The following is a 27,766-nucleotide window of genomic DNA, read 5'->3' on the forward strand; positions in this document are numbered from 1 at the left end:
TAATGAATTTACATACTGCTGTTCCATGACTTCTGGCATATTAGTGTACACACTAGTAATAACCTTTCTAACGCTGTGTAATAATTATATTAATAATAACATATCTTTATATAAGGGCCATTCCACCAAATGGGTGCCATTTGCTTTTTGTAACTCGAAATTTAAACTTATTTTTCAACTCTGAATCTAGTAACACATGTATTTAACTATTCAAAACATGTACTGGTCAAATTCAGGCAGCTTTACTTAATTTCTTAAAGTCTGTTACATTTTTCTTAGTTCTGTTACCAAAACTCATGTGACGTTTAAAGACCATGTTTAAAAGCAAGTCCACTAATTCCTATAATTTTCTCTCAAGAAAGTCTTTAATTTATATTTAAAAAACTGTTAATGGCACTTATTCCTGTTACTGACACTCACTCCTGCTACTTTTTATGTTTTGAAATGAAGTTAACAGGAATGAGTTTTTAGCATAGAATTAGCAAAAACATGTAAAATGGCTAAATGGCTGCTATGCTAATAGCATGAGGACACTGGGCACATTCTAGTGATTTCTCCATACTTTGTATTTTAAAAATAAACAAAAACAAAAATAAATCTAAAAATATATTTAGGTAACAGGAATGAGTGTTGAGATTGAGCTCCTCAGTCATAGTTACAAAAAGATCAAATATACAGGAAAACTAATAAGGGGACTTAATTTTGGTCTCCGCCTAATCTCTTCAGATTAATATTAATAATTCCATAAACAAGGCTACTTTACAGAGGCACTACAAATTATTTCAACATTACATAAATTACACACGCTAAAACACTGAAAAAAATATATATTTTTGAGTAAAATTGTGAGTATGTGTGTGTACCATGTTGGGGCTGGTTGAGAAGCTGCTGAATGGAAGCTTTCCTGGCCAGCAGGAAATCAGCAAGGGCCTGTCGAGGTGAACTGTCCTCCAGGAGCATGGTGGACACCAGAGCTTCAGCAATAGCCTGGTCTGACACTGCCCGGCCTCGCAGAACTGACTTACTGTCCAACAGGATGGTGGATCTGCAGAAAGAGGAGGTGACGTAATTAAACAGCTTTCTCTGTATGAACAGAAGCAGAGGGAAAAGTGGGGATGACCATCATGACCAGTTCTCAGTTCACACAGACGACAGTGAAAGGGCCATAAACAGAGCGAAATCTTGTGGCACATAATGAATGCCTGTGACTTTTTTGGGGGGAAATCAACAAAATCTGGCAAAATAATAAGTCAAAAAATGTTAAGTTAGGTCAAATTTATAAGCATTTTTATTCCGTGAAAACTGATGCAACAAAAAAAAACTATATGTGTACAATGTATTTTTTTAAGGCCAACAAAATAGCTTAAGAGTTAATGAACAGATTCCCTTCCCAAACTCCCACATTAGGCACAGCAAGGACCCTTAAAGCACAATTCCAACTTATTGTTTGTACAAACAGATTTGCAAAAAGACATAAGAGAGAAATTATAAAAAAAAAAGTTACAAAACCTTATAATTAAAATAATAAAGTTAATAAAAAAGGAAATATTATAAAAAAAAATGAACATAAAATTTTACCTAAACAATTAGAATTAATAAACAATCAAAATAGAATAAATAAATAAACAAACACAAGTACTAAAAGTGTGCAAAAGTAGATTAAGTCAAACTGCAGCATTATGGCTGAAAGCTGCCTCACCATGTTTAGTTCTGGTTCTAGATACTGTTAAGACTAACAGGCTGGCATTTCCACAGCATATCAGAGTTTTACAACATACCTGAAATGGCCGGCTGCTGCCACCTGCCGCACCAGTATGGGGAAGCGTGAGAGGACAGGGCTGTAGAGTGGACTGCCTCCCTCCAGATGCAGCTGGCTGTGGAGGTGACAGCACAGCAGGTAGAGCTGCGTGGCCTGCAGGTACTGAGAGCCCTCCATAGCGCTCCATATCCTCTCAGGTATCTCCAAGAGGAGCTTTATCTGTGAGGCTATGGTGTAAAACTTCTCTTTGGACTGTTTCTGATCCTGTCAGACACACAAAAACAAAACACACAAAATTCACTGAAACTAAAGAACTAAAATAAAAATAAATTAAAACATCAGCAAAGACTGTTTACCTTCTGTAAAGCTGAAACTGTTGCTTTATTCTAAAACAACTGAACAATTAAACAATTAAAACAACACCAGCCTAAACGACCACTAAAGCACTTAAAGAACAATTAGGGGAAAAATCAAAAGAACGTGTTTGATCTTTGACCTCAGATTCAGCCGATCAACTAAGACATGTCTGGTAAAACAGGGGAAGTGGTGGCTCAGTGATTAGGGCTGCAGTTTCGATAAACAAGGTTGGAAGCTGCACTGTTGGGCCCTAGAGTAAGGCCCTCAATCCCCACTGCTCCCCAAACACCACAACAATGGCTTCCCACCGCTTGTGTGCTCACTATAAAAGTACACAAGTGAGTTTTCATTCATCTGCAAGTGTGTCTTCACTGCATAGAAGCTAAATATATTTTATAATAAATATTCTAAGCAAATACAGTGGCATGAAAAAGTATGTGCCCCCTTATCTATTTAGTTTGTTTTTGCATTTTTGTCATAGTTACATTTTTTAGGTTATCAAACAAACTATAATATTAGACAAATATAGAGTAAATACAAAAAAACACTTGATTTCATTTATTAAGTAAAAAAAAAAAATATCCCAACCAATCCAGCCCTGTGTAAAAAAACGTTGCCCCCACACCCCCCAACTAGATAAACTAATAGAACACAGATAAACTAACGTTAGCTGAATAAGTGTTAGGGAAGATACTGTTCTCTGTCCATTCCCTTAACATTAAGTTACATATTTTAGTAACTACAGACTTTAATAAAAAAAAAACAATTATTTTCTTAAAGCTCACCTTCCGTCGTTTTTTCTTTCATTTTAAAATGTGTAGTTGTGGTCTCTAGTATGAATGAATGACATGTGAGCCGTTTTTGTAAAAAAAAAAGTGCTCAGGTGTCTCTGTATAGCTCTTTTTTAATGGACTGTTTTAGGGGTGTGTCCAAAATGACCGGATTCCAGCTTTGCTCATGAATATTCATACATGCAAACAGCATGCAAATATCTCTCCTCTGATTGGCTAGGAGCACTGCGACGCCCCTCCACCGCTCTGCCGCTCACTGCCTCCCACCTCCTAACTGATGAGCGGTGATGTTGCGTCGCTTCAGCTCCGCCTCTGGGAGTTTCTCGAGCCAAGGTGGGCTGGTCTGTGAGTTTCTGCCTACGTAGGCAGAAAGATAATTCAAAATTCACCCGTTTTTCGGAGGGGGGGAGGGGGGATTTCTTTGCTTAGCTCCTGCAGACAATGGGGGCTGCAAAACAGTTTAATGTGCAGGTGTACACATTCAACTCGGAGAGACCTACTGTATTCCACAAAAAACAAGAAAAATCGGATTTTCGCGGAAGGTGAGCTTTAAACAATTTTACAGAGGTATCTCATTGAAAAACAAAGTAAAATCCAGCCTGTGTGAATGCTTTCTAATATATTTTTTGTTTAGTTTAGTTAAGTCTGAATGAGATGCTGTGGTGTAATCTTGAACAGGCAGTTCATGCTTGAAAACCCTTCAATGTGGCTGAATTAAACAATTCTGTAAAGAAGAGTGGATAACAATTCCTCCACAGAGATGTAAAAGACTAATTTTCTTTGTTCAGTAAAGCTTGATTGCAGTTGTTGCCGCCAAGGACGACACAACCAAGTTTAGGGGACAAACACTTTCACACAGGGCTAGATTGGTTTGTATTTTTAGGTTTAATGACTTTTTCTCAGCACGATAAATGACCATTTTGAGTCACATACTTACAGTCTCAAAGGAAATTTGGCCTTAAAAACCAACTGCATTATAAATATAAATGTGTTGGTTTCTCTGACACCACAAAAAAGTCTCAGCACACCTGATTCAACTAATCAGCTCATTACAGGAGGTGTGAAATGGACTTGGAGAGTAGTGAAACATGATAAGTATGAACTTTTGTTCATCCATTTGTTAAACCTCAGCATTTTGAAAAGCAGCACTTTTAGCTGATGCTACCAATAAGCTAAAACCACTAGAGATGGGGGCATAGCGTTGCCCATGCAGGAAAATAGCTGTTTTGGAAATAAATGAATTCCAGCTGTTGCTGAAAATACCTTTATAATATGCATGCATTTCCACTGATTTAATTTTGCAATCTGATCCCCTATTCAACCAATATGTTTTGCTCATTAGTGAACTTGTCATGACTTAAAGGCCCACTAAGGATGATGAAATAATCAGGATGCATCATCAGATAATAAAGGAAACATGCTGAGTTGAAGCACCGGCAGCTCTTGACAGCAGAGCTTCAGCCAGTATGTTCTTTTTAAGGAAATCTGTGTGGGATGTGTTCTATTGCCACACTCAGTGTTAAAGAAGTTAAAGAATACAACAGCACACAAACAGTGTAAATGGGCAAAATAGATGAGTTGACTATTTTTCTGCAGAATAGGTAATCACTGAGCTTAATTAAAGTTGCTAACTGTAGTAACTTCACACACACATTTATTATTGACTTTTATTTTGATTTCAAGATGCTGGTACCCAGATAAATTTTTAATTACTACATGTGTGTTTTCAAAGCTCTCAGTGCCTTGTTTCAAATGTCAGGGTCATCGGAATTCACCATAGACATATGGAGCTACTTTGAGCTTGTTAATGGTGTAAAAATAATGATTTATTTGCATGGTCAACACTATGCCCCTATCACTAGCATTGTGGTCTGTTGGGAGCTAAAAGTGCTGTATTTTGGAATGTATAGGTGGTCTACTCGACAAAACTCGTGATGATGTTTTACTTAAACCCCAAAGTCCATTTCACATTAGAGTTCTCGATAAAGAAGCTCTGTCAGGTTTGCAGTGGGTGTGTTAAAGCAGGCAATCAGCAGGACACCATGACTGAAGATTACTGAACATGACTGAACATACATTAGAAAAAATAAGTACTTTTTTGTTTATTATTATATGGAGCTTTTATGGAACTTTACTCCATATTTATAGGTAACAGCTAATTACTCAGAAAACGTTAATACAGTTTAGTAGAGACCACTGGGCATTTTAATGCTGTTAGCACCCTGCTAACCAGCTGGTGTACACTGCCACCTATTATAATTTAAGATGCGCTGCTGTAAATTACCCAAACACTCTCACATTCATTTAGCAAGTGTAGGTTAGCTGTCTACGCTAACTAACACTGCTAATGTGTGTGTATAACGCGGTGCAGCGCGTTACCTCAAGTTTGCTGTGGTTCTGAGGCGGGTTTTTGGTCTGTTTGAGCTGCTGGCAGTACCGGTCCATGCCCTGAATGCAGCGGACCACACTCTCCGAGCACTGCCGCATCTCCCCGATCGTGTCCGCGGCATCGATCAGATCCCGGTACCGCTCCCCCACCATCTGCCGGAGCTCCTCCTTCTTCTGCTCGATCTCGCCCCGCACTTTCCGCTCGATGGCGCGGATCTCCTCCGTGCTGTAGCGCTCGAACAGCGCATTGGGGTCTTTAATGTCAGAGACCCGGAGGGAGTGGGCCGGTACCGCCGCCATGGCTCTCTAATTCCGATGCTGGACGCAAGAGCGGTGGGTTCTGTGTTTTCGTTTGTTGCCCACCCGTATTCACGCAGATCCCGCCCTCCAGCGGCTCGGATTTGTTGGTGATGTGCAGTGACGCAAAGTTTATGCATTCGGATTGGCTAATAGTGTATCTGTCACTAGCAGAAGCCAATCATAGCGCGGGTGGGGCGGCGTAGTATAAAAACAGGTGGGAAAAACAACGCCAGCTCCACGTCAACACAGGTCAGAGGTTATGAAGATAGCAGTAAAGAAACGAGAGCGCGCCCCCTGCCGTCCCGCTCATACACCACTGCTGTCGGCTCATGCTGTAGTCCCCGTATGCCCATATTTGCGTGTCGTTTTCTAAACCTGTGGTAAATAAAGAAGAACTATGTTTTTTTCAAAGCACACTATACTCTATGGAGATATGGAGAAACAGCGGTGATTAGTTACACATATTAAATTACTTCCCAGCTATTAGGGAACATATTTCTCACATAGCATTCCTAGCTAGACGAACAGAAACAATACTGACACAAGTGACGTTTTAGCAGAGTTACCAGAACGTTCTAAAAAAAAAATCTAAAAAAAAAGAAAGAAAACTTAACAGACTGAACCTTTTTAACTTTTATCAAAGTTAACTTTGAATGTTCTACTAACCAAAAATTGTTAGCTGGGTTAACTACTCTCCACCCACTAACAAGGAGTGATGTACAGTGCTACATACAGTAGCATCTCTTAAATACACTGGAATACTGAAAATCTATATAGATCAGTAAAGATTGTTAAATACATGGTAATACATTGATGGAAAAACAACCTTTAAACAACCTTAATTTTACCTGCTCTTATCGAGCACTGCTCATACTCACTTGTAGGGTCCTTAAGGAGTAAGAGTTGGAAATGTGAGTTTTACTTACAGTGGTGAGTCTAACCTCTCTAGAAGGGGAAGGGTAAAATAAGGTGTAAAAGAAAATAAATGTTAATTATGTGTATACTGTAAATGGTAATAAGTGCTGAATATAAAGTATTTTAAAGTGAAGGTTAACATTCCTCTATATCTATAATAATGTGTTTCTTGAGAGCAAATCTTGAGAAATATATTGTTACACAGAGTTTGTATGAACTCCGATCAATTCCTCCAGTTCTGTAAAACCCCGTATTGGTAAAATACAATAAATAAATACATTTTAATTAAATACATTGGATGCTGTGAGGGTAAAACAGCGCCCTCTATCGCCGCGTCCAGCAGGTTCGCTTCTGCGCCACAGGTGTGTGCAGCAGGTATCCCGGAAACCACAGCAAACGAAAGCAGGTGAGTGGGCTAATGATTTTCTCTTGTTTTTGTCTTGCTAACAACAACTCTCCTAACAACTTTCTCCTGAATAAGTGCAGATTTATGAAAATATTAAACGTCAGCGTACTATTGTTGCCATATGGACAGGTGTAAACTCTAGAACAAGTTGTTTTTAATGATCAATTATTGTTTGGTTTTATTTTTGGCAGTGTTATTAATCAATCTGAGAAGTAAAATACAGCTTTACACAATATAATTTCGTATTAAGGGGAGCTACACAGAACAAACCTGTTAAATAGTGTTATTTTTACACCTGTTCAGAAAGTGTTCGTCTGTTTAGCCGCTTCCTTGTTCCGTGAAGCTGATTTTCTCTCATACACAGCTGGGTTTATTCAATCCTTATCTATAGAGTCGGTGTTTTCTCTCTTGTTTCTCGTAATGTAAACAATGAGGAGTAAAAGTCTTCTAACTCGGAGAAGAGACGAGAGATAACAGCTCAGAGTCTCGTTTCTGAAACTTTTTAAAAAAGATTTTCGCTTCTGATTCAAAGATAAACGGCGCTGCTTCGCTAAGGGAGCATCTGCAAAGTGCACACAGCGGAGTACTGTGTTAAATAAATGTATTGTGAATAAAACAGAACCGGAGTATTGATCATTACTTATAATAAACAGAATACATCTCACTGATGATTACTACCTAGAGTTGTAGGTTTCCCAAGATATCCTAATGTTAAAGATTATTTTATATTTTTTACGAAAAAGCTCATAAACTCTGATCCCTAACGGTTGAATTTTAATCTTTCAACGTTTCCTTGTATTTTAAAAGCTCTGGAACTGGCTCAAATGGGTTTTATATGACCACCCAGCTGGCATTTCAACGTTGAATAAACGTTGAATCAACGTTGTTCAACGTATTTGTTATTCTTGAATCAACGTCGAATCAACTGTTGATTTTGAAAAGTGAATCAACGTTGATATGGCAACGTTGTTTCAGCGTCACATGTTCAACCTTTAATAAACCATAGCTCACTAAAATCAGAAAATCCTATGGTTAACAGCTGAGTATAACGTATAGTATAAAGTTACCCATCACTACCAATCTGATTCAATATCTGGTCTCAAAAACACTAAAACAGTAAAACAAATAGAACCTGAACATAATGTTAAATTAAAAAGCAGTTACTGCAAAGAACACTTTTTCATTCCTCCATCCAACCGTTTTTAGAAACTAAATGGTGATGAAATGTAAAAGGCTGATTCAAAAGGCAGCAGATTGAGGACACTATGTTGATTCAACATTAAAAATTTTACATAAGCACAACCATTGAACATTAAATGTTGATTCAACATTGTTTCAACGTTGAAACAACAACATACATTACTTATGTTGTACTTAGTTATATTTCAATGTTCTGTTGTACTTAGTTATATTTCAACCACATTTCAACGTTGAAGGACGGTTGTGTGCCAGCTGGGAAGGTTATTTATTTCACTTTAAAATTTTAGAAGTAGTGAAAACAATTTTAGATGCTATACAGAATCTAAGAAACTATTTTGAAAATAATGTTTAAGAACATCTACTCCTGACCTTTAACCTTCTTTACTCGAAGTGCTGAAGTGCTGAATTACACTGGTATTCATTAGAATTTATTTAAAATTCTTTTTATTTCTATTTAATGGTTATTTAATTCCATTCTGTTTAATATGTATTACTTTGTAAACAATGTTAGACACAGTAATAAACCTTTAAATTAAATTAAAATTAAAATGTGTTTCAGACGCAGCGATGGCTCAGAACAACGTTCAGCAGGAATTACAGAACCAGTTTACTGATGTTGTGAGCAGACTAAAGTCTAAGCAGCTCTTTCAGTCGGACTGGGACATCGCCTCCTTCGCCATCTTCTTCATTTTCATAGGCAAGCCACAGAAAACACAAGCACTATACATACAACTATACAGTTTATATAGTTCATTTACAGACTCTGAAGGTTGAACTAACACAATATCTTTGAAAACTGCTGTTTAAGACCTCATATTCCACATTATACTATTATATGGTCCACCAAAGAGGTTTCTATTACTGTCATCTTGTCATTCTGTTATTCAGCTGAGAACAGTGACTATAAGTGGTTGGCTTTTTGTTTAGATCCAGTTTATGAGGAGCCTGAATGCTGCTAAACAACATAAATGTTAATATTATGTTTCTAGTGTTTTATTCAGGGCTTAACTTTAATTTAGTATAATAGAAGAATGCTCCACATGTAAACACACTGAAACAGATTAACAAATTAAAATCTGTGTTTTTTCATTATAATAAAATGTTCTACATTGTAGATTAAGTCTAAAATCATCCAAACTATAAAGAAAAGCATATGGAATTATTAAGTAAACAAACAAGTGTTAAACATAAGAGAATATGTTTTATATTTTACATTCCTCAAAGTAGCACATCTTGCTTAGATGACAGTTTTGCTGCACATCTTGGCATTTTCTTAGTCAGCTTAATGAGGTAGAGTCACCTGGAATGGCTCTCAATTAACAGCTGTGCTGAACTCGTAGAGAGTTTATTGCTTGAATTTCTTTTCCTCTTAATGTGTTTGAGAGCATCAGTCATAAAGTTGTTAAGAGGTAGATTTACAGGTATACAGTGAATAGCTCTATTTGAGTAATGTTCTTATCTATATTATGACGAGAACTACTCAACTAAGTAAAAAGAAAATACTTTAAGAAATGAAGGTGAGTCAATCTAAAACATTTCAAGAATTTCGAATGTATTCCCAAATGCAGTCACGAAAAGACCAAAAAAACAAGTTAAGAGCATCCAAAATAAAAGCACCTAAATGCTTCACAGAATATTTTGGTTTAACACTTTTAAATTACTACATTACTACAGTTCCTTTTGTGTTTCTTCATAATCTGAATGACTTCAGTATTCATTTACAATGTATGAAAAAGAATAGAATTATTAAATGAGAAGATGTGTTCACACTTTTGACTGGTACTGTATACAGCAAGCAGGTTTAGTGCAGAAAGGTGCTAATGCTATTGCTAGTGAGAATGATTTGCTGGTATTTGGGCTGTCAAGTGTTGATTTTATTTTTTCATTGTGATAACAAGAGTGCTGACTGATTAGCATTCTAGCAGTTGAGTGATGATTGGCTGGAAGTCTGACTACTGAGTGATGACTGGCTAGAATTATGATTACTGAGTACTGATTGGCTGGGTTTCTGGCTTCAGCGTGCTAATGATTTTAGGCTCATGAATGATTGAGGAGTACCTAGTGCTGAGGGCTCTTTAGCAACAGCAAACCACACCACATTCAGAAGCTTCATGTTTTTTATGATAAGTGCCTCAGGTGAGGCAGTGCACTAAACACACTCCTGTGCAGCTCAGCTGCGACTAAAGTTTATTTATTGAATTATGTTTTTGCTGTTTCGTCAGGGATGGTCCTCCTGCTGGTGGTCCTGGTCATCATACGCTGCTGCTGCTGTTGCTGCTGTGATGAGAAGGTATTTACTGGCACCTGTGTAATAATTTACGGAGCCCCTAAGGTAACATCATGTTAAAAAAATAAATAAAGAAATAATGCGTAATAAGGCATGGGAATGAGATCCTAAGTCGTGGGAACAAGTTAGTTAAGACGTGGGAATGAGATAATTAAGCCGTCTTTTACTTATAATTATTCCATGTCTCACTGCTAGAGGCTCCAAAATGTCACCATAATTAATTCAGAGATTAAAATAAAAATAAACCAGTTCACTCTCCATTTTCTTACTAAAGATTATCCTTGAATTAAAGGAGCTTTGATGTAATATTCAGCTAAATTAATATGAGCATTAATTTACAGAAAAGCAAGCTTTATTATTCTCTGGCTAGATTTAATTAACTCATAACTCCCACTCTTTAATGATCTCGTTCCCACGCCTTATTAAGGCCAAGCTTTTTTTACATGATGTCACCTTAGGGGCTTCGTAATAATAACCCAGCTTAATAAAAGTAAATATAAAATCCAAACCTTGCCTAACAGTGAATTTCAATTCTTACAGCCCAAACATCACAAGGTGGGCATCGACAACATGGCAATGGAACCCTGAAGAACAGAAGAGCTCAACTCCTATCAATTTAAACCCTGTACTTTAATCACACATCTGTTTTCTCTGTTAAATTTGTGCCAGATTAATAATGATAAATGTTTTGAGTGAGTTTCTGTGTGAAGTGAACAGAGGAGAGGGTAAACAAATGAAAGAGATCTGAAAGTTAAATATTGTTACTGCAAACACCCACCATTTCCCAGATCCTCATATCATGTTCCATGAGTTTAATCAGCCAATGTTTTTGACACTGTGATGGGCACATATTTACAATTTATTTAGTTTTCTGACTTTTATTACATGAAAATTGTCCTAAAATGTAAACTAATTGTAATGCTAATTATTTATAATCTACTAAATGTAACCCTCAGAGACACTTTTCATTGTGTAAATACAGTACAGTGAGTTTTTAGGACCCTAATATATGACTGAAAGAGACTGCAATACAGGAATGACACAGCATTAAAAAAAAACAATGCGTCTGAGGGTAAAATGTAATCTTAAAATAGTAATGTTTAGATGCTGTTGATTTATTGATTTTTGTTTGTTTGTAAATCATCAAGTGAAGATTAGCATAGCACATAGCACTTTACTCACAACCCTTGTAAGCACTATAAAATATTTCTTATATTCTTCACATTTTCTATTGCTTCATATGAATGATTGATATGAATGAAATATTTCACTGATGCAAAATGAATTTGTACAGTTCAGACAATTTATTGCACAGATACAGTCAACACACACTTCAGCTCTGATTTACACATTTGTTCAATATTGGAATTAACAGGAAAATGAACAAACAGAGGCTCACTGAGACCAACAGCAAGTGCATTCAGCATCACAATAAATAAAGCATACAAATAAATTAACAAACAATACCTGTCAGACAGTAATGTGTATTAGAACATGTGTATCATACTAAATAATGATGATAAATAAACTAATCTAACATTACTTTAATAAATTCCTTTTACGCTTCTGGAATGTAGTAAAATAGAAGGAGTCCCTAAATTATTTTCCTTTTTTGGAGTGATGTAGTAAAATAAAAAAAAAAGACTCAAATTGTTTAGTGTTGTTCATTAGCGGATGGATCACGTTCACATAATAAAGCTAATTGCATACCAATTTCTTACTAATGATGGTAGTCACCACAGTCACTGATTGGTGTCAAGAAACACTGCTAACCTGATTTTGATCACAAATCTCAAATAAGGAAATTTCACATTTTCTATTCAAAATAAATTAATTAATGGAATGTGAGAAATCTGTCCTGAAAATTAGTCGTGCATTAATAATAGTGTGTAAGATCAACACATTCAGAGTGTGTGTTTCGTGTGGAATTTTTGCAGCAAATTGTATTTACAGTGGGCCTCATTTATCAAGCATCTCAGAGTAAAGGTGCTGATTTAAGATCACCTCTCATCAGCTGTCTGATAGCATTTGGTAAACTTTAAATGATCCTGGATCAGCATTCGTACTACGAGACGTTTGATGAATATGAGTCTGTGTTAGTGAATGGAACCAGGTGTCAGACACTAAATACAACACAAATCCAGTGATTCTACATGTGTCTTTTTGGTTTTTAATGGGATGATGATGGTAAATTAATGGGAAAACATAAAAAAAATACATTTTTAGAGATGTTTTAAATGATATGTGATTTTAAATTCACATTTTCAATCCAAAATCTTCTCTGAGCTCAGGTATCCGGCAGTTTATTATTAACTACTTGGTGTAATACGTTTCTGTGAGGGAGCTTTGAGTGGTTCAGACGTCTGTTTCCATTCACCACCACTGTAAACTATTCAGACTAACTACTTTCTGTAGAACAGAGCATTCCACACCAAACCCCACTGTGAACTATTTAATGTAAATCCTCTGGAAATCCCTGGAGAAGCTCAAAGACTGCAAAATATGGCTCAAATGAGCAAATCCTTCAATAACAAACCCAAACATCACAGTTACTTCTCAATATCTGAACCTGTGAGCTGAGGCATGACAACTCATGTGTCCATGACAACTCTGGGTGGAGGTGTTAACACTCTCTCTCTCTCTCTCTCTCTGTACTACTGATTCAGTCAAAATTAAGATAAGCTACATGTACACACTCACACATATACACACACATACTCTGAGTGACTGGTCCCAGCACAAAGCTGCATAAATGAATTACACATAGCTGCATTGTGTGTCATTAGCATGTAGTGATTATGTGTAGATATTTTATTTTATACATGTTTTATACTGTAGACGGTCTTTGGTTCAGAATGGCCTGTAGTTCCAAAAGCTGGAGAAAACAGAAATCTGCAAATGAAGGGAAACACAAACATGATCATAAACTTGGCGTGTCTTAAGGAGAAGAAGGAAAACACAGCAGACACAGCAGTGCTGCTGGAGTTTTTAAACACAAGGTATACAGCCTGAAATGATAGAAGTGCAAAGTGCTTCTATATGCTCTTTAGAGCTAATAAAAGGGACAGTGAGTGTGGAAACAAGGGGTGGTCATAATATTTTGAATGGACTGTGCATAAAGAACTTATTAAAAATTAGACCAGACATAAGACTGATGAGGGTAGATGTTTAACTAGTTTAATTATAAACTGAAATATTGTTTATATTAACAGTCCTATGCAATATATCTATGTGTAAATTACACATGTTGTTGTATTGCTAAAACACAGTTAGACAGTCTTTCATAAAACATAAAACAATTCAGATAAACCTAAGCGCAGCAAGGCAACAAACCCTTACTTTCCCTGAGGCACATAACCAACTGTAATTAGGAACTGTTGATCAAATTAGGAACTTCAAATCAAACTTAAACACACAATCCTGTCACTATCTTTTTGAAAATTCTGAGATGAACGTAATCAGTGCCCACAAGAAAGACCAAGAACCTGCATGAAGGTTTTGTTGAGTCCAGACAGATGTGCACTGTTCCACTGTGCAGTTTTGCTAAGTCCTAAATCTAACCTGCTCAATATTTTACACATGCTACACCAATGATTCTTAACAAGTAGCTACAGATATTGTATAATACTATTAAAAAAAAATAGTATATTTACTTCTTTGAATTGTCTTTAGAAATCCGTTGTGTGAAGTGGATGCACTCCTGAACATTAAGCACTAATATGAAGCATCAGGCGTGCACAGGCTCGTATCTGTGAGGGTTTAGGCTGAACACACCCACCTTATCTTTGAGCTGCTGGCACAGCTGCAGTGAGATGGTGAAAAACACCAGCGTGTCGTTCAGCCACGGCACCACACACTCCACCTTGTGCACGTGGCTCACCTCAAACTTAGTGTTGTTGATTTCACTGCAGAAACAAACAGATTTCATTTAAACTGTGTCTGCTTGCAGAAACTGTAAAACCAACGCAAAACTTTGTGTTGCTCCAAATTCAGCAACTTTATAGTAGAAGAAAAAAAAGATCCTAACTTTTAGAAGAAAGACCATTTGAAAAGATTATATTTTAAGTAATTCTAGAGCATTTCTATTGGTCTATTTGTCAAATTCTGATACAATATAAAAAACAACTGGGAGATTCACATTACATTATGTCAAAATAATTAAAAACAACAACAAAAAAAAAAACTACAAGATTTTTGCATGAAAGTGATAATCGGAGGTGGCAGGTAATGAAGTGTAAGTACTGTTTTACTGTACTTAAGTAGATTTTTAGCATTTCTGTCACTTTTATTTAATCAGTGAAAGATTTGACTCATGTAAAGAACATACTGATCAAAGCTTCAGTTCTGTAATCTGATGTAAATCATTTTCGCAATGATTGTGAAACTATTTAACTATTTAATGTGATTAATTTGAGAGAATATTGACAGATATATTTCCCACTGTTATACTCAGTATACTCAAAGCCATCTATACTTAGCTAGTAACAGTGATCAATACTGATTAACACTGATTAACCAGTAGAGTTAGTCAGTTAGTCCTGAGAGAAAGGAATGCTGAGAAATAAAGAACTTTTATAAAAGCCATTTATAAAAGAATTACTTTGACTCTTTACACTCAATTTGGAGCATGTATTTTTCAAAAACTTTAAGTACTTTCTAAATGAATATTTCTAGTTTTACTTAAATATAGGACTTGTGTTTGTCGGTCACCTCTTGGTAACAGCATATTAAGGGATGGTCAGTTACAGAACACAGAAAAAACAGAGCACTTACAACATCGCTCCAGGGTTGTGCAGAACTGAACTCCCAGCTGGCTTAAAATTCTGAAGAAAAGAAGAAGAAAATAATGGAACATTCATTTAAGCTTTTAAACTGCAGGCTTAGTAATCAGCTCTAGCACTTATTATACTGTAGCTGAATCATAGAGTAACTAGTTTAGCATAACATGCTTTAATAAAAGCCACATCCTTGTTAAAACCTCATGAAATGATTATGCTGCAGATGTAAATAAGTCACAGCCTCTACAGATACATTTACTCTTTATTTGGTGAGTATAACAGATTGGAAAATTCAACATAAAATATGTGCAAAGCTTATGTTACATAATATATTATGTTTTATTGTTTTTTTTTTCTTTGTGTGGATCTTTTTCATTTACAATCTGTTTCCTGCTGAAAATGTGTTGCTGGTGGTGCTGCAGTACCTTGGTGGTGTTGGGCTGCAGGACATGCAGCTGGTAGACGGTCAGGCAGAGTTTGCTGAGATTAATGTAGAAATTGACCACCACGTCGCCGGGCATCGGAGGAGTGAACATTTTCTGAAGAGTGAAGAGAGAGAGAGAGAGAGTGAGGGGGGGGGGGGAGATACACACTGTTTAGACTAAAGAATTGAGAGACCTGCTCATTTACTGTAACTTCTGAAGAAAGAGCACTACAAAAAAAGTTCTTCCTGCTTTTGTTGGAGTAACTGTCTTTATGGTGCAGATCTAGGGTCTGATTTCATTGTACCATATTAGTACTGAACTGTCCTGTCTGTTAAATTGTCTCGTCTGTTGTATTTATTGTTTTTATTGTAGTGTTATAGTTTTATGTTGCATTTTATGTTTGTCTATTGTATTGCTGTTCTATGTTGCTCCATGGTTTTGGAGGAGCAACATTTTGTTACACTGTGTACCTGTAATCAGATGTAATGACAATAAAAGCCTCTTAACTTGACCTGAAAGACTAGTCTACTAGATTTTAGAGCATTACTGTGAGATTTTGATTACATTCAGAGACCAGAACATGTTGGATGATCACCACCTCTTCTCATGCCTAAATCCCCAACTCATCCCAAAAGAACTGATTAGAGCACAGTTTCACTAGAACACAGCTCAATGCTGAGGCGTTTTATACCCCTCTAGCACATGCCTGGCCTTAGGCAAGATGCCAATGTGTTTATGTGCTTCAGATGGTCATATTCTATTGGGGAATGTGTGTGAGAAATGGATGCAACTGTAGGGTGAGTGAACAAGGCTGCTCTGATTTACCATCAGGCCGCTGGAGGCGAGCTCAGACAGGGTCAGAGTGGCTGGAGTGGTCAGTCGGTTTCGTGCTCGGGTCAGCTGCAGCATCACTGCATCCATCAGCTAGAAAACAGACAAAGAGAGAGAGACACACACACACACACACACACACACCTCAATGTTAACAAAATCACTTCAAATGTAGCTGGTCAGTCAGCTAGTATTTAATGCTAGAGCTATGGGGCTAGTGTAGCTAACATTCACTCAAAACTGCCGACCTAAATCATCAAAAACTCTCCTCAAAACATCTACAATAGACTTGATTATCGTCGCTGCCCAATGAAAAACACTTAATTCTGATTTTGTCGATTTTTAGTTTATTACATAATAGAAATTCTTTAAAATGACCTGAAATAAACTCATTTTACATTGACGTCCATTAAAGTTTTTTTCTCTCTCCTGTAAAGTTGCTGTTTTGGAGATGAGTGTTTTTCATTGGTATACTGTGTTATTCTTGATTAAATACAACATTAGTATTTTATCTTAATCAATTTTATCTTAATAAATAAGAACTTTACGCACTCATTCACTTGACCAGCCTTAAGCTATTTTACCATATTTGCACTACTGTTTATATGGGTTCTGTTTATACTTGTACTGTCATCCCATCTTTATCCCCCTCCCCCCATCATTTATGCATTATTGTCTTCTGTCTCATGTATGTCTATTTGTGTCCTTGTTGTATTGTACACACAGTGTCTCCCATTCGTTTATATTATATATCTATTTTCTGTACTTGCTGTAGTTTTTGAGAAGGAGAGTAACAAAACTACTTGACTTGACTTGAATATTTAGCACGATCAATTTGTTGCCGAGTTTTTCTAATTCTTTTGAGTGATTCATATGTAACCATGGATAACTTCATATGTGCTGTATTTATTTAATCTGTATATTTAATCAGTATTTTGTGGACTATGTGACATGCATGTGAACTTTACGAGGGCTCACTATTGTTTCTTACTAGGCGCCTGTTTTAAGATTAGAGCAGCCTAATCAAATCCAGTCATCATCTCTGGGGCAGGTTGACCCCAAAATACACAACCCACTCTGAATTGCTGAGACCAAGAAAGTACAGTCTGTTTATTTTTGCATCAGTCAGAACTCTAAAGATTAATTTCTTTATTTTTCTTTATTTATCTGGAAGACTCAGTGAAACTGGCAAAGCTCATTTTTGGTCTGGCCTTTCAGGCGTTTCTGTTTGGGCTGTGAACCACAGATCTACTGAGTCATGGTCCGGTTGGCCTGCAGTGTAAAAGCACTTTTCTAGATGGTTCGGCTCTTGATACCAATTACAGGAAGCTTAGATTAGTCTTTAAACAAACCAGGGGAACCAGTATCGTAATTCTTCTAATCTTGGCATGCAGGAGCAAGAGTGATACATTTCTATCTTATTGTATAAGTGTTACCCTTCATAGAGATAAATGGAAAAAGGCAGTTGAAACCTATTAATCAATTCAATAGGCCTCACTGATTTTGATCTTGTGCTGTATTAGTTTAGATTTTAAATAATCTATTAAATGTTCATGTGCGCCACAGAACGTTTCGTTTAGGAGCGTTTTGGCGGTAAGTTGCAAAATGTTGGGAACCCTTGAAATAGAAATGACTAAGCACCCTAACAGTTTGTTTGAGGAGAGTGTGTGATCATATAGACCCACAGCATTGGACAACAAAGGTTGTCACAAAGCAGCTTTACAGAGAAAAACAGGTCCACGCCTCTTATGAGCAGCACCACAGAGATGCCAATTTTATGGTGACACAGTGGCAAGGAAAAACTCCCTTTAAGAGGAAGAAACCTTGGAAGGAACCAAGACTCAGTCAGAGGAACCCATCCTACTCGGGTTGACCCGCTCAGTACAAACAAACAACAAACAAATAAACAAATAACAGAACAAAACAACAGAACAGAGAAATAATGTGAGCTATAGCTATTATAACATGTACTAATTTATGAATATAAAAATGTGATGGGCACAAACTATAGAGTAGTGCTGGGCGATAAAACGATATCGATATTTATTGCAATATATTTTTTCTCGATAACTATGATAAGCCGGGGCGATAGGATTCGATAAACTGTGTCGCCTTCTATTTTTTATTAGCAAATCAGCCAAATAAACCAAAGAACCAAAGAAATTAATCTTTAAACATCAATCAATTCTCAACTGACTGGCTAACATTTCTACCTTTGAGATGGAGTGAGCTTGTTCTATGTTTTGGCATTATGTGCTTTTAAAGACAGGAAAGTGACTGGCTTAAAAACATTACTCAGCAGACACACACAGAGGTGGGGCTGAAGAAGGACATTACAGACCAACCTTATTGACCTCAGCACCGGTTTTAAAGTGGTAGCTCTCATCACGGCTGCTGAGCAGCTGCAGGGCCTGGTTCACATGGTTCCTCGCGTCCTGGATCTGAAAACAAACAGGAGAGACTGTATTGTTAAATTCACCATGATGAGAAAGGAACAAGCTGTTCAACCCATTAAGTCTAAAGTTCAAAATGAAAAAGAAAGCGTCAGCCGAGTGATCCATTCCTGAATTATTAATATTTTTAATGCTTAGATAAAGAAAAATACCCTACAGTGGTCTCAGATTTAGGTCCACATGTGAAGTTAATGTGGGTTTATGAACTATTTCTGTTATTGTGCTCTTAATCCTTAATCCTTGTTTTGATTGGTTGCCCTGTGTTATGTCACTTAAAGCTAAAGAAAAGCTTCAACTTCATCACACAGCTTTACAAATCAGGGGTGTCCAATTTTATTCACAAAGGGCCAGTGTAGCTGCAGGTTTTTTATTTTAAACAAACAGCAGTTGGTCATCCTCAAACAGATGAGGTCATGAGCTTTTACTTGGCTGTGATGAAAAACTGCAACCAAACAGCCTTTTGCAGATATGATTGGACACTTTTTCACTCCAGGACTATTTGGTCCGGTTAAAACATACACTGGCTCGTTTGTACCCTTAGTGTGGTTCGATTGAGCAGGTGAAAAAACAGTAATCACACTCGGGTAAAAAAAAAAAAACAAAGACCTGCTAGTGGAGGTGGTCTCGGCCCAGTCCCAAACAAACTCTTGAACAGTTCGCTTGTGGTGAGAACATTATGGGGTCTCGGTCCAACTCAGCTATCAAATATACTCCTTTTATTTAAGCTAAACTGCTGATAAGGCACAGTTTAATCTGATTAGTCAGATAATGCTAATCACCACAGTTATGATCAAACGCCGCCTCTGTTCCATGCTGTTTACACACACAGTCTGTGCTGCGTTCACTATTTACAGCCGCAAGTTTCCAGCATTCTGTGTTAAAGCAGCTTCACACTACACAGATACATGTGCTGGAACACAGAATCTTCTCACTACACTTACTTTTTTTGCTTTTTGCTCCCGCACCAGACAGCTCTGACTAATCAGAGGAGACAATATGCTTGCGTGGTTTATTGGTGCGCATTTTGGTGTACTTATGTTTATGCCTGTGTGAAACCAAACCGAACAAAGGGAGAAACACTCCAAGTAAACAAACTCATCAACTGATTCAGATCAAGAAAACCAATTACAGGCTTGAAAAAGCCCTTAAAATCCAGACCAAAACCAAGGTTTATGTGTTTGTTACATAAGATACATTTGGTCCTGTATGTTTTGGTTTCACACTGCAGTTTAGTTAGTGAACTTAAGAGATTTCTGAGTTTTTTGGTCATTTCCTACATACACTGTGTCTCTCTTGTCTATACATGACATGGTTTTTATACTGTTATCAGTTTGGGAAGTTGCCTTTTTTTCAGATGTTGTGCTGAATTGCACCTCCCTGCCAGAATCCCCTCAAACTCCTTTAATTTTTGTAATAAAGACTTAATCTACAGTTACAGTAGATACAGGAATCACAAATGTAAGCTTTTAAACCCATACTGCTGCGTGACACATGCTGTATGAGTGTGAAAGGAGTCAGACTTCTAGGAATCGGTCCAAACCATCTGACAAAAGAGCTTTATCTCAAACACAGAAACTGGACCCTGATTTAATTAAGGCAGATAGAGACCAAATATTGCAATGTGGTTTCCTGCATATTTAACATCAGCTATTTTGGTTTACACAAAACAAGTTAGGTGTAAAAGCACCCTACATGTGTTTTACAATGTATGATTTAGAGGGGTAGGACAATAAAACTGAAAAACCAGTCATTTTAGTGTGGGAGGTTTCATGGCTAAATTGGAGCAGCCTGGTGGCCAATCTTCATTAATTGCACACATTGCATCAGTAAGCAGAGTGTGAAGGTTCAATTAGCAGGGTAAGAGCAGAGTTATGCTCAAAATATTGCAATGCACACAACATTATGGGTGACATACCAGAGTTCAAAAGAGGACAAATTGTTGGTGCACATCTTGCTGGCGCATCTGTGACCAAGACAGCAAGTCTTTGTGATGCATCAAGAGCCACAGTATCCAGGGTAATGTCAGCATACCAGCAAGAAGGACCAACCACATCCAACAGGATTAACTGTGGACGCTGTCAGAGGAAGATGTCTGAAAGGGATGTTTAGGTGCTAACCCGGATTGTATCCAAAAAACATAAAACCACGGCTGCTCAAATCACGACAGAATTCAATGTGCACCTCAACTCTCCTGTTTCCACCAGAACTGTCCGTCACCACAATAAATTATTGTGGTCTAAAACCAGGAGTTTCAGTTTCATTGTCCAACCCCTGTATTTACAGCTAAAATATTAGCATACCTGTTGTAATTTCCACTGTTTATCATCCCGGAATGCAAAATGCATGACTTGACTGCTTTTAGCAACTTTGATGTTGATATCCTGCAAAAAAAAAAAAAAAAAAAAATACATTAAACTGTGTCTACCCCCCACCACCGTGCACAAGATTTAAAACACACACACACACTGAGCTCAGCCACTGCGTTGCGTAATCAGCACTTGACTGATTAAATACAGTCACAGTGTGAACTGAGGTACATCAGGTTAAATCTGTTGCAGAACGCAGCTGCATTTCTGCTCTCTCAGCACCAACAGGAAAACACCTCCTATCCTGCTCCATCAGGAGGAAGTTAATAGCTAACACGGCAAACTGTCAGCATCATTGAGAAACGCAAATCAAGATGTTGTGCAACACTTACGGCCTGAGTCAGAGCCTCCCCCTGCAGAGTCAGGACTCCTTTCACCTGGTCCATTCTGGACAAAGCAGATCACATGACTATTACAGTACAGACTGTACAGGACTATTTTCATAGCACTTTATTCCACTGAGGTCCACACTTTTAAATCGAAAGAACTAAAGAACTGAAAAAGGGATATTTGACTTTGATGGTGTGTGAATTTAATGTGCATATCCTACTACCCATGCATTTAGACAGCCTGTCTGATTTCTAAGTTTTATAGCGAACCACTGCCTTTATTTAAAAAAAAAAACTTACATAGCTTTTTAATAAATACAATTCTGAATTCATAAATATTTGCAACATAACAACCTCTACACTGTGCATTTAAGAAATTTGAAAATTGGAACATTTACTTTGTTTCAGTCATTTAGGTCAAAATATGAAACATTATATGAATGTGTTACACACAGAGTGATGTATTTTAAGCGTTTATTTTAATAAACTCTCTTGATCTCTTGATTTACAAATGAAATGTAAAATTTACTGATGATCAGTGATGGTTTGGAGAGACATGTCATCTGCTGGTGTTGATCCACTGTGTTTTATTATCAAGTCTAAAGTCAGTGCAGTTTTGTTTTCCCACAAAATCGTACAGCACTTTGAACTGAATTACTTAAATAAACAATTCAAATGATATTCTAATTATTTGAGATGCACCTGTATGAATATTATGTATTGCCTTCTGTCTTTTTAAGCAGTTCTTTCTGAAGCACTTCTTATATCTTCAGCAAGTGGGCGGAGCTAAACTGCAGTATGCTGAAAAGGGGAGGTGCAAATGTGCTGTTGCATCACAAAAACAACATATTCACTGGCAGCTATTTTTAAGCTTGGTTTCTATATATGAACTCCTTTCCCTTTTAAAAAAGCTTTGTTTTAAAACATAAAAATGCAATACAGGACACTACACACACTACAGAGTGGTTTTAATGTTATGGCTGACTGGTGTAGCTTACTATACAACAGCATTAGTTAAGATCTTTTTTATTAAGGGCTGATATTTTCACACCTCGCCCTGTTCTAACCTTAGTTTACATTACAATCCAAATCTAACACTGTGCAAACAGAGATAAACTCAGCTTACGTGGAGCTGCCAAGGATAAAGTTTTCTTGTTTAAGTTGACTCTCCATGCCTGGAGACGGAACTGCAAATCGCCTTGAAGCTTCCTATCATTGAAAAGCAAAAGATTTAGGGCAAATTAGACTCAATCAGGGATTGAAAAAAAGCATGATTTAATAATAAAAAAAAGAGTATAACCTTCAAGATTTCCTGCAGCTGCTTCAGCACAGCATGTACCTCTTCTTTAAGCAGCCAGTTAAACTCTTCCTCCTAACCGACAGAAAGCAGACGATGCATGTGCACAATTAATATACTAAACTGTACTCAACAGCCATTACACACATAATGCATACGTAGATAAAACTGTTGGTACCCCTCAGTTAATGAAAGGAAAACTCACAATGGTCACAGAAATAACAACACAATTATTTTAAAAAGTAAACTCATGAAAGAGGCCTGGATAAAAACCTTCCCAGCTGACATTTCAAGTTTTTCTGAGAGTAAGAATGTAAATCTGTGAGTACCAGAAGAAAGTTGTCTTGGGCCATTACTATTTTCATTATACATAAATGACCTGCCTTTAGTGTTAGATGAAGCTACGCTGCAGATGTATGCAGATGATACTACACTTTATGCATACGCTGTCACAGTTAATGATCTTTCTAATAGGTTGAATAAAGAACTAAAGTTAGTGAAGTGGATCAGTGACAATCAACTAATACTAAATATATCAAAAACAAAAAAACATTATAACTGGGTATAAATCAGTTGGAGAAACAGAGTTAAATTAAAAATAACTAACAATTGAACAAGTTTAAGATGTGAAATTTTTAGGATAGACAATAAATGATCATGGGGAAAACAAATTGAGAACATTGTAACAAAAGTGGAAGAATTTGATCAGTAATAAGATGCGCACAATTTTTTACACAGAAAACATTAAAAATAGTCATACAATCCTTAGGATTTGGTGTTGATTCTGAAAAGGTAATCAACATTGATATGGCAATGTTGTTTTAATGTCGTACGTTCAACCTTTAATAAACCATAGCTCACATTCAGGATGCTCAAAATTGTATGGAAGAGGGGAAAAAACACTTGCTTAATTTTAACTCTCTCTCTCTCCCTCTCAATCTACATCTCTAAGAAGTAGGAACTGTACACCTACAAACAAAAAGCAATAACTACATGTAGATGAAACTAGAAATTCCTCTGGTTAACAGTGTTAACAATAAACTTACATCACTGTTACCCACCACTACTATCAATCTAATTTACTTTTAATCTCAAAAACACAACAGTAAAACTAATAGAACATGAACACACCCCCTGGTATGATGAACAATCTGTGCCAAAGTAAAAAACAAACAAAAAAACAATTACTGTAAATAAAAATAAAACCACTTTTTCATCCCTCCATCCAACCATTTTTTGAAATTGTATGCTAAAAAAGGTTGATTTAAAATGCAGGAGGTTGAGGACATTATGTTGGTTCACTATTAAAATGTCAACGTTTGCACAACCATTTAACATTAAATGTTGTTTTAACGTTGTTTCAATGTTTAAACAACAACAGACATTACTTTAACCATATTTCAACCACATTTTAACGTTGAAGGTCTGTTGTGTGCCAGCTTGGATGGTCCCCCTGAAAATAAAGTGACCAAAGGGACATGTTAAATCCAGGTGTGTCCACTAATTATCATCACAGGTGTCTACTATCTTTAATCAAGTCAGTAGAGCTACATATATAGAGCTACAGGTAGTCTGTTTGTCTGTGCTGTTTGGTGAAACGGTGTGTACCACACTCAACATTAACCAGAGGAAGCTCTCAGGAGATTAGAAAAAGAAAATTATGGACAAACATGTTAAAGGTAAAGGTTATAAAACCATCTTCAAGCAGCTTAATGGTCCTGTGACTACAGCTGCACTTATTATTCAGAAATGTAACATCCATGGGACTGTGGCTAACCTCCCTGGACATGGCCACAGGAGGAGCTATGGTTTATTAGCTACGGTTTATTAAAAGGTTAAACATACGACATGGTTGAAACAACGTTGCTATATGGTGGTGGTTGGTGGCACAGCAGATAACACTACTTCATGCCAGTGAGCTACCACATCATGTGGGAGACTGGGGTTCAATTCCCAATCTGGATGACCATGCTGCGCTACACGCTAATATAAGTCCTTGGGTAAGACTCCTAACACTACATTGGCCACCCTCTGTAACAGAAATAACCTTGTAAGCTGCTCTGGATAAGAGCGTCAGATAAAAACGACACAAAATAAGTGATATATAGTCAAAATAATATATTTGTAAGAAATACAGTGTCTAGTTATCTTTATTAGAGCAAAAGCAGGTAAGTTTACAAATGTTTTTTTTAAGTAAAAATGTCTGTAAGATTCTAGTTATGCACTCACAATAACTCAATTTATTAACTTTATATTTTAAAAGATCATTGTTGCACACTCCACATAAACAGATTTAATCAATGGTTGAATTCACTCTACTCTAAGAAAATGTGTTCACTGGTAATAAAGTATTTTTACGAGTTTTAATAGGACTACTTGCTTTTTCTCCCCTTTAATAAATAAATCACCAGCACAGGGAGTCGGGTGGTGGTGGGCGGCCCTTATTATCATTTCTGAAAGGTGGAGACTCTGCCTGCAGTCTGACTCCAACAGCAGAGCCACATATTCCACCACCCTGAACTGTTTACATTATATTACACTATATTACAGTATTTAACGCAGAGATTACTGCTCGCGAGCTGAAATGAAAGTGAACTGAATACCTCTAAGTTAAATCACAATCCCCCAGTTTATCACATTATACAGCATGTGATGGGATGTGACGCTGCTGCTCACCGTAATCACCGTTTTACAGATTCAGAATAAGCACACACAGTAATTTCAGTCAGTCAGTGATAATAACAGCGGTCTGCAGTGAGTATTATAGTCTGTGAGGGCTGTAATCTCACCAGCACGGCTCTCTCTGCCTGACTCGCCGCGGACATCTTGGAGATTTCAGCTAAAGCAGATCGATCCACTCCGAGCATCCCCGATCTCTACTGTAATAAATCCAGTAAAACACAATAAAACTGATGATAATATTAACCTCCTCCAACCCGAGAGCGCTTATTTATTTACCCCCAGCACAGACTAGCAGCTAAACCCCGCCCCCTGCATACGCAGCTTCCGCTGTGGGTCACTGCGAAATTCCTGCAGCAATAAGGCCGTTTATTTATTTATTTATTTATTTATTTATTTATTTATTTATTTATTCGTTTACTGCCTCTATTTGGTTGGATTAATCCATTTCAGCGCCATGCAGTTAAGCTCAACATAAAAAAGCTCAATTTATAAGCACTATTAGCTAAATTCTACTGATACCTTTTTGAAAAAAGAAGGAAGAAAAAATGTGTCACAGAACTCATGACTTGGTTTTTGGTCTGATTTGCATTGTCAGCTGTGAGAATAAATTTTAGTAAAATGTATTCTCACAGCTGACAATGCAAAATGTCAATAAAATGATTTTACATTACATTACATTTGGCAGAGACTTTTATCCAAAGTGCCTTACAAATAACAATAATGTACATTTAGCGACAGAGGACATAGAAGTTCAAAGAAAAACATTTTTAGGGAGGGCCTAAAGGAGGCAAAGGGAAGTAATGGGATAGAGGAGGAAAAAATGGGAAGAAGGAAATGAGGTTAAAAGTAGTTTAGGTAATTAGTAATTTTAGTTAGAGGTGTTAGGAGAGTAGGTGATCTTTGAAGAGCTCTGTCTTCAGGAGTTTCTTAAAGATAGCGAGAGATTCTCCTGTTCTGGTTGTGGACGGTAGTTTGTTCCACCATTGGGGAACTCTGTATGAGAACAGTCTGTATTTAATATGAGCAGAAACTGGTAGGCATTGGAGCTCAATGAGCAGTGGGGTGATGTCCCCGTTTTGGCTGGTTGAAGACCAGGCTCGCTGCTGCATTCTGGATCATCTGAAGTGGTTTTATAAAACAGGCCAGGAGTAACATTAGCATTTTATTGCTAATAAAATCTCATTGGCTATTTTTTATCTATAAATCACTCTCTGGGCATTTGCCATCTTATATCTCTTCACTGATCTCACTTAATATTAATGCATATCAGACTCGCTCCAGTGGCTGGATCACCTGTCAGATACCAAGAGTTTTAGTGAAATGGGAAAATCTGCTTTTAGCTACAGAGCACCAGCGAGCTGGAATTCACTACAGGAAACGCTGAACCATTTAAAACTGTTAGTTTCTAATCACCATCAGAAAGCCTGTGACTGTTTTAAGTGACTTTTTTATTAGTTTATCTTTTTTCTTCTATTATTTATACATATATATTTTTCATTTATTTTATTCATTTATATTTTGTTTTTTTGTTATTAGTTTTATTTTTTATTTCATTTTAATGTTTTGTATTTTCATTCTTGTTCTTAGTTCTATTACTCATTTAACCACTTATCATTTTTAATATTTTACTTTACTTCTACTATTATCTATTTACTTATTTTATATTTTATACATTTTTTATTTTTGTCAAATTTGTTTTTTATAGTATTTTAGAATTTTCTGTTTTACATATATATTTTTATTAAATGTTGATTTAAAATGCATACTTACATATATTTTTTTACTTATTTATTTTTTATTTTATTTCTTATTTCTAAATTATCATTAAATGTGTTCAATCCCTTTGATGTTATAAAGGCTCGGCAACATTGTAAATGAGGGTCACCCTCAATGTTTCTTCCCGAGTGAAAATAAAGGTTGATTAATTGCAGCAGTCGAGGCGTGAGATGAACACTGCTTGTACGAGAAGTAAGGTGAACTGTTTTGTTAGGAATGGTTGAATGTTTTATGATGATGTATAGGCCAAGCGACAGGACCGAGCAACAACAGAAACATGGTTTGTAAAGGATATCTGGTCATTACCCATAGCAACCTTTGTCAGGGAGAGTGAGTCGATGGTTATGGTTGTATTGAATGGACTGTTTGTTGGTATAACCAGAAGTTTAGACATATATATATATAGACATGGAAGTGTTTCCAAAT

General features: G+C 36.7%; 3 protein-coding genes across 5 annotated transcripts in view; 1 reads left to right on the plus strand and 2 right to left on the minus strand.

The window, feature by feature from the left end:
• cog1 (component of oligomeric golgi complex 1) overlaps nt 1–7,498 on the minus strand; it is a 24,029-nt gene extending 16,531 nt beyond the window's left edge. Inside the window, exons 1-4 of one of the 3 annotated variants that reach the window (XM_007233733.4) lie at nt 7,187–7,494; nt 5,287–5,970; nt 1,779–2,023; nt 864–1,045 (exon numbers count right to left, since the gene is read on the minus strand). In XM_007233733.4, coding sequence (XP_007233795.3) covers nt 864–1,045; nt 1,779–2,023; nt 5,287–5,595 — 736 coding nt within the window. In that variant the 5' untranslated portion in view covers nt 5,596–5,970; nt 7,187–7,494. Of the gene's footprint in view, nt 1–863; nt 1,046–1,778; nt 2,024–5,286; nt 5,971–7,186 lie in introns of all 3 variants that reach the window. The other 2 variants (XM_015601426.3, XM_049467735.1) reach the window with 2 other exon arrangements.
• On the plus strand, nt 6,789–11,945 carry smim22 (small integral membrane protein 22). The gene is made up of 4 exons (XM_007233734.3): nt 6,789–6,916; nt 8,676–8,813; nt 10,339–10,406; nt 10,944–11,945. Exons 2-4 carry the CDS (start codon nt 8,684–8,686, stop codon nt 10,989–10,991), a joined length of 246 nt encoding a protein of 81 aa, XP_007233796.1. The 5' UTR covers nt 6,789–6,916; nt 8,676–8,683; the 3' UTR covers nt 10,992–11,945.
• Nucleotides 11,685–25,884, minus strand: rogdi (rogdi atypical leucine zipper). Its single transcript, XM_022665895.2, has 11 exons — nt 25,672–25,884; nt 22,886–22,957; nt 22,712–22,794; nt 21,589–21,643; nt 21,191–21,271; nt 18,783–18,878; nt 16,432–16,530; nt 15,607–15,720; nt 15,177–15,226; nt 14,182–14,308; nt 11,685–13,295 (listed from the first exon to the last, which is right to left on the minus strand). The coding sequence occupies exons 1-11, from the start codon at nt 25,747–25,749 to the stop codon at nt 13,254–13,256; spliced, it is 897 nt and encodes a 298-aa protein (XP_022521616.2). The 5' UTR covers nt 25,750–25,884; the 3' UTR covers nt 11,685–13,253.
• Between the last annotated feature and the right edge of the window lie 1,882 nt (nt 25,885–27,766).

This window comes from Astyanax mexicanus, chromosome 19 (genome assembly GCF_023375975.1).
Source record: "Astyanax mexicanus isolate ESR-SI-001 chromosome 19, AstMex3_surface, whole genome shotgun sequence".
NCBI classification, from domain to species: domain Eukaryota; kingdom Metazoa; phylum Chordata; class Actinopteri; order Characiformes; family Acestrorhamphidae; genus Astyanax; species Astyanax mexicanus.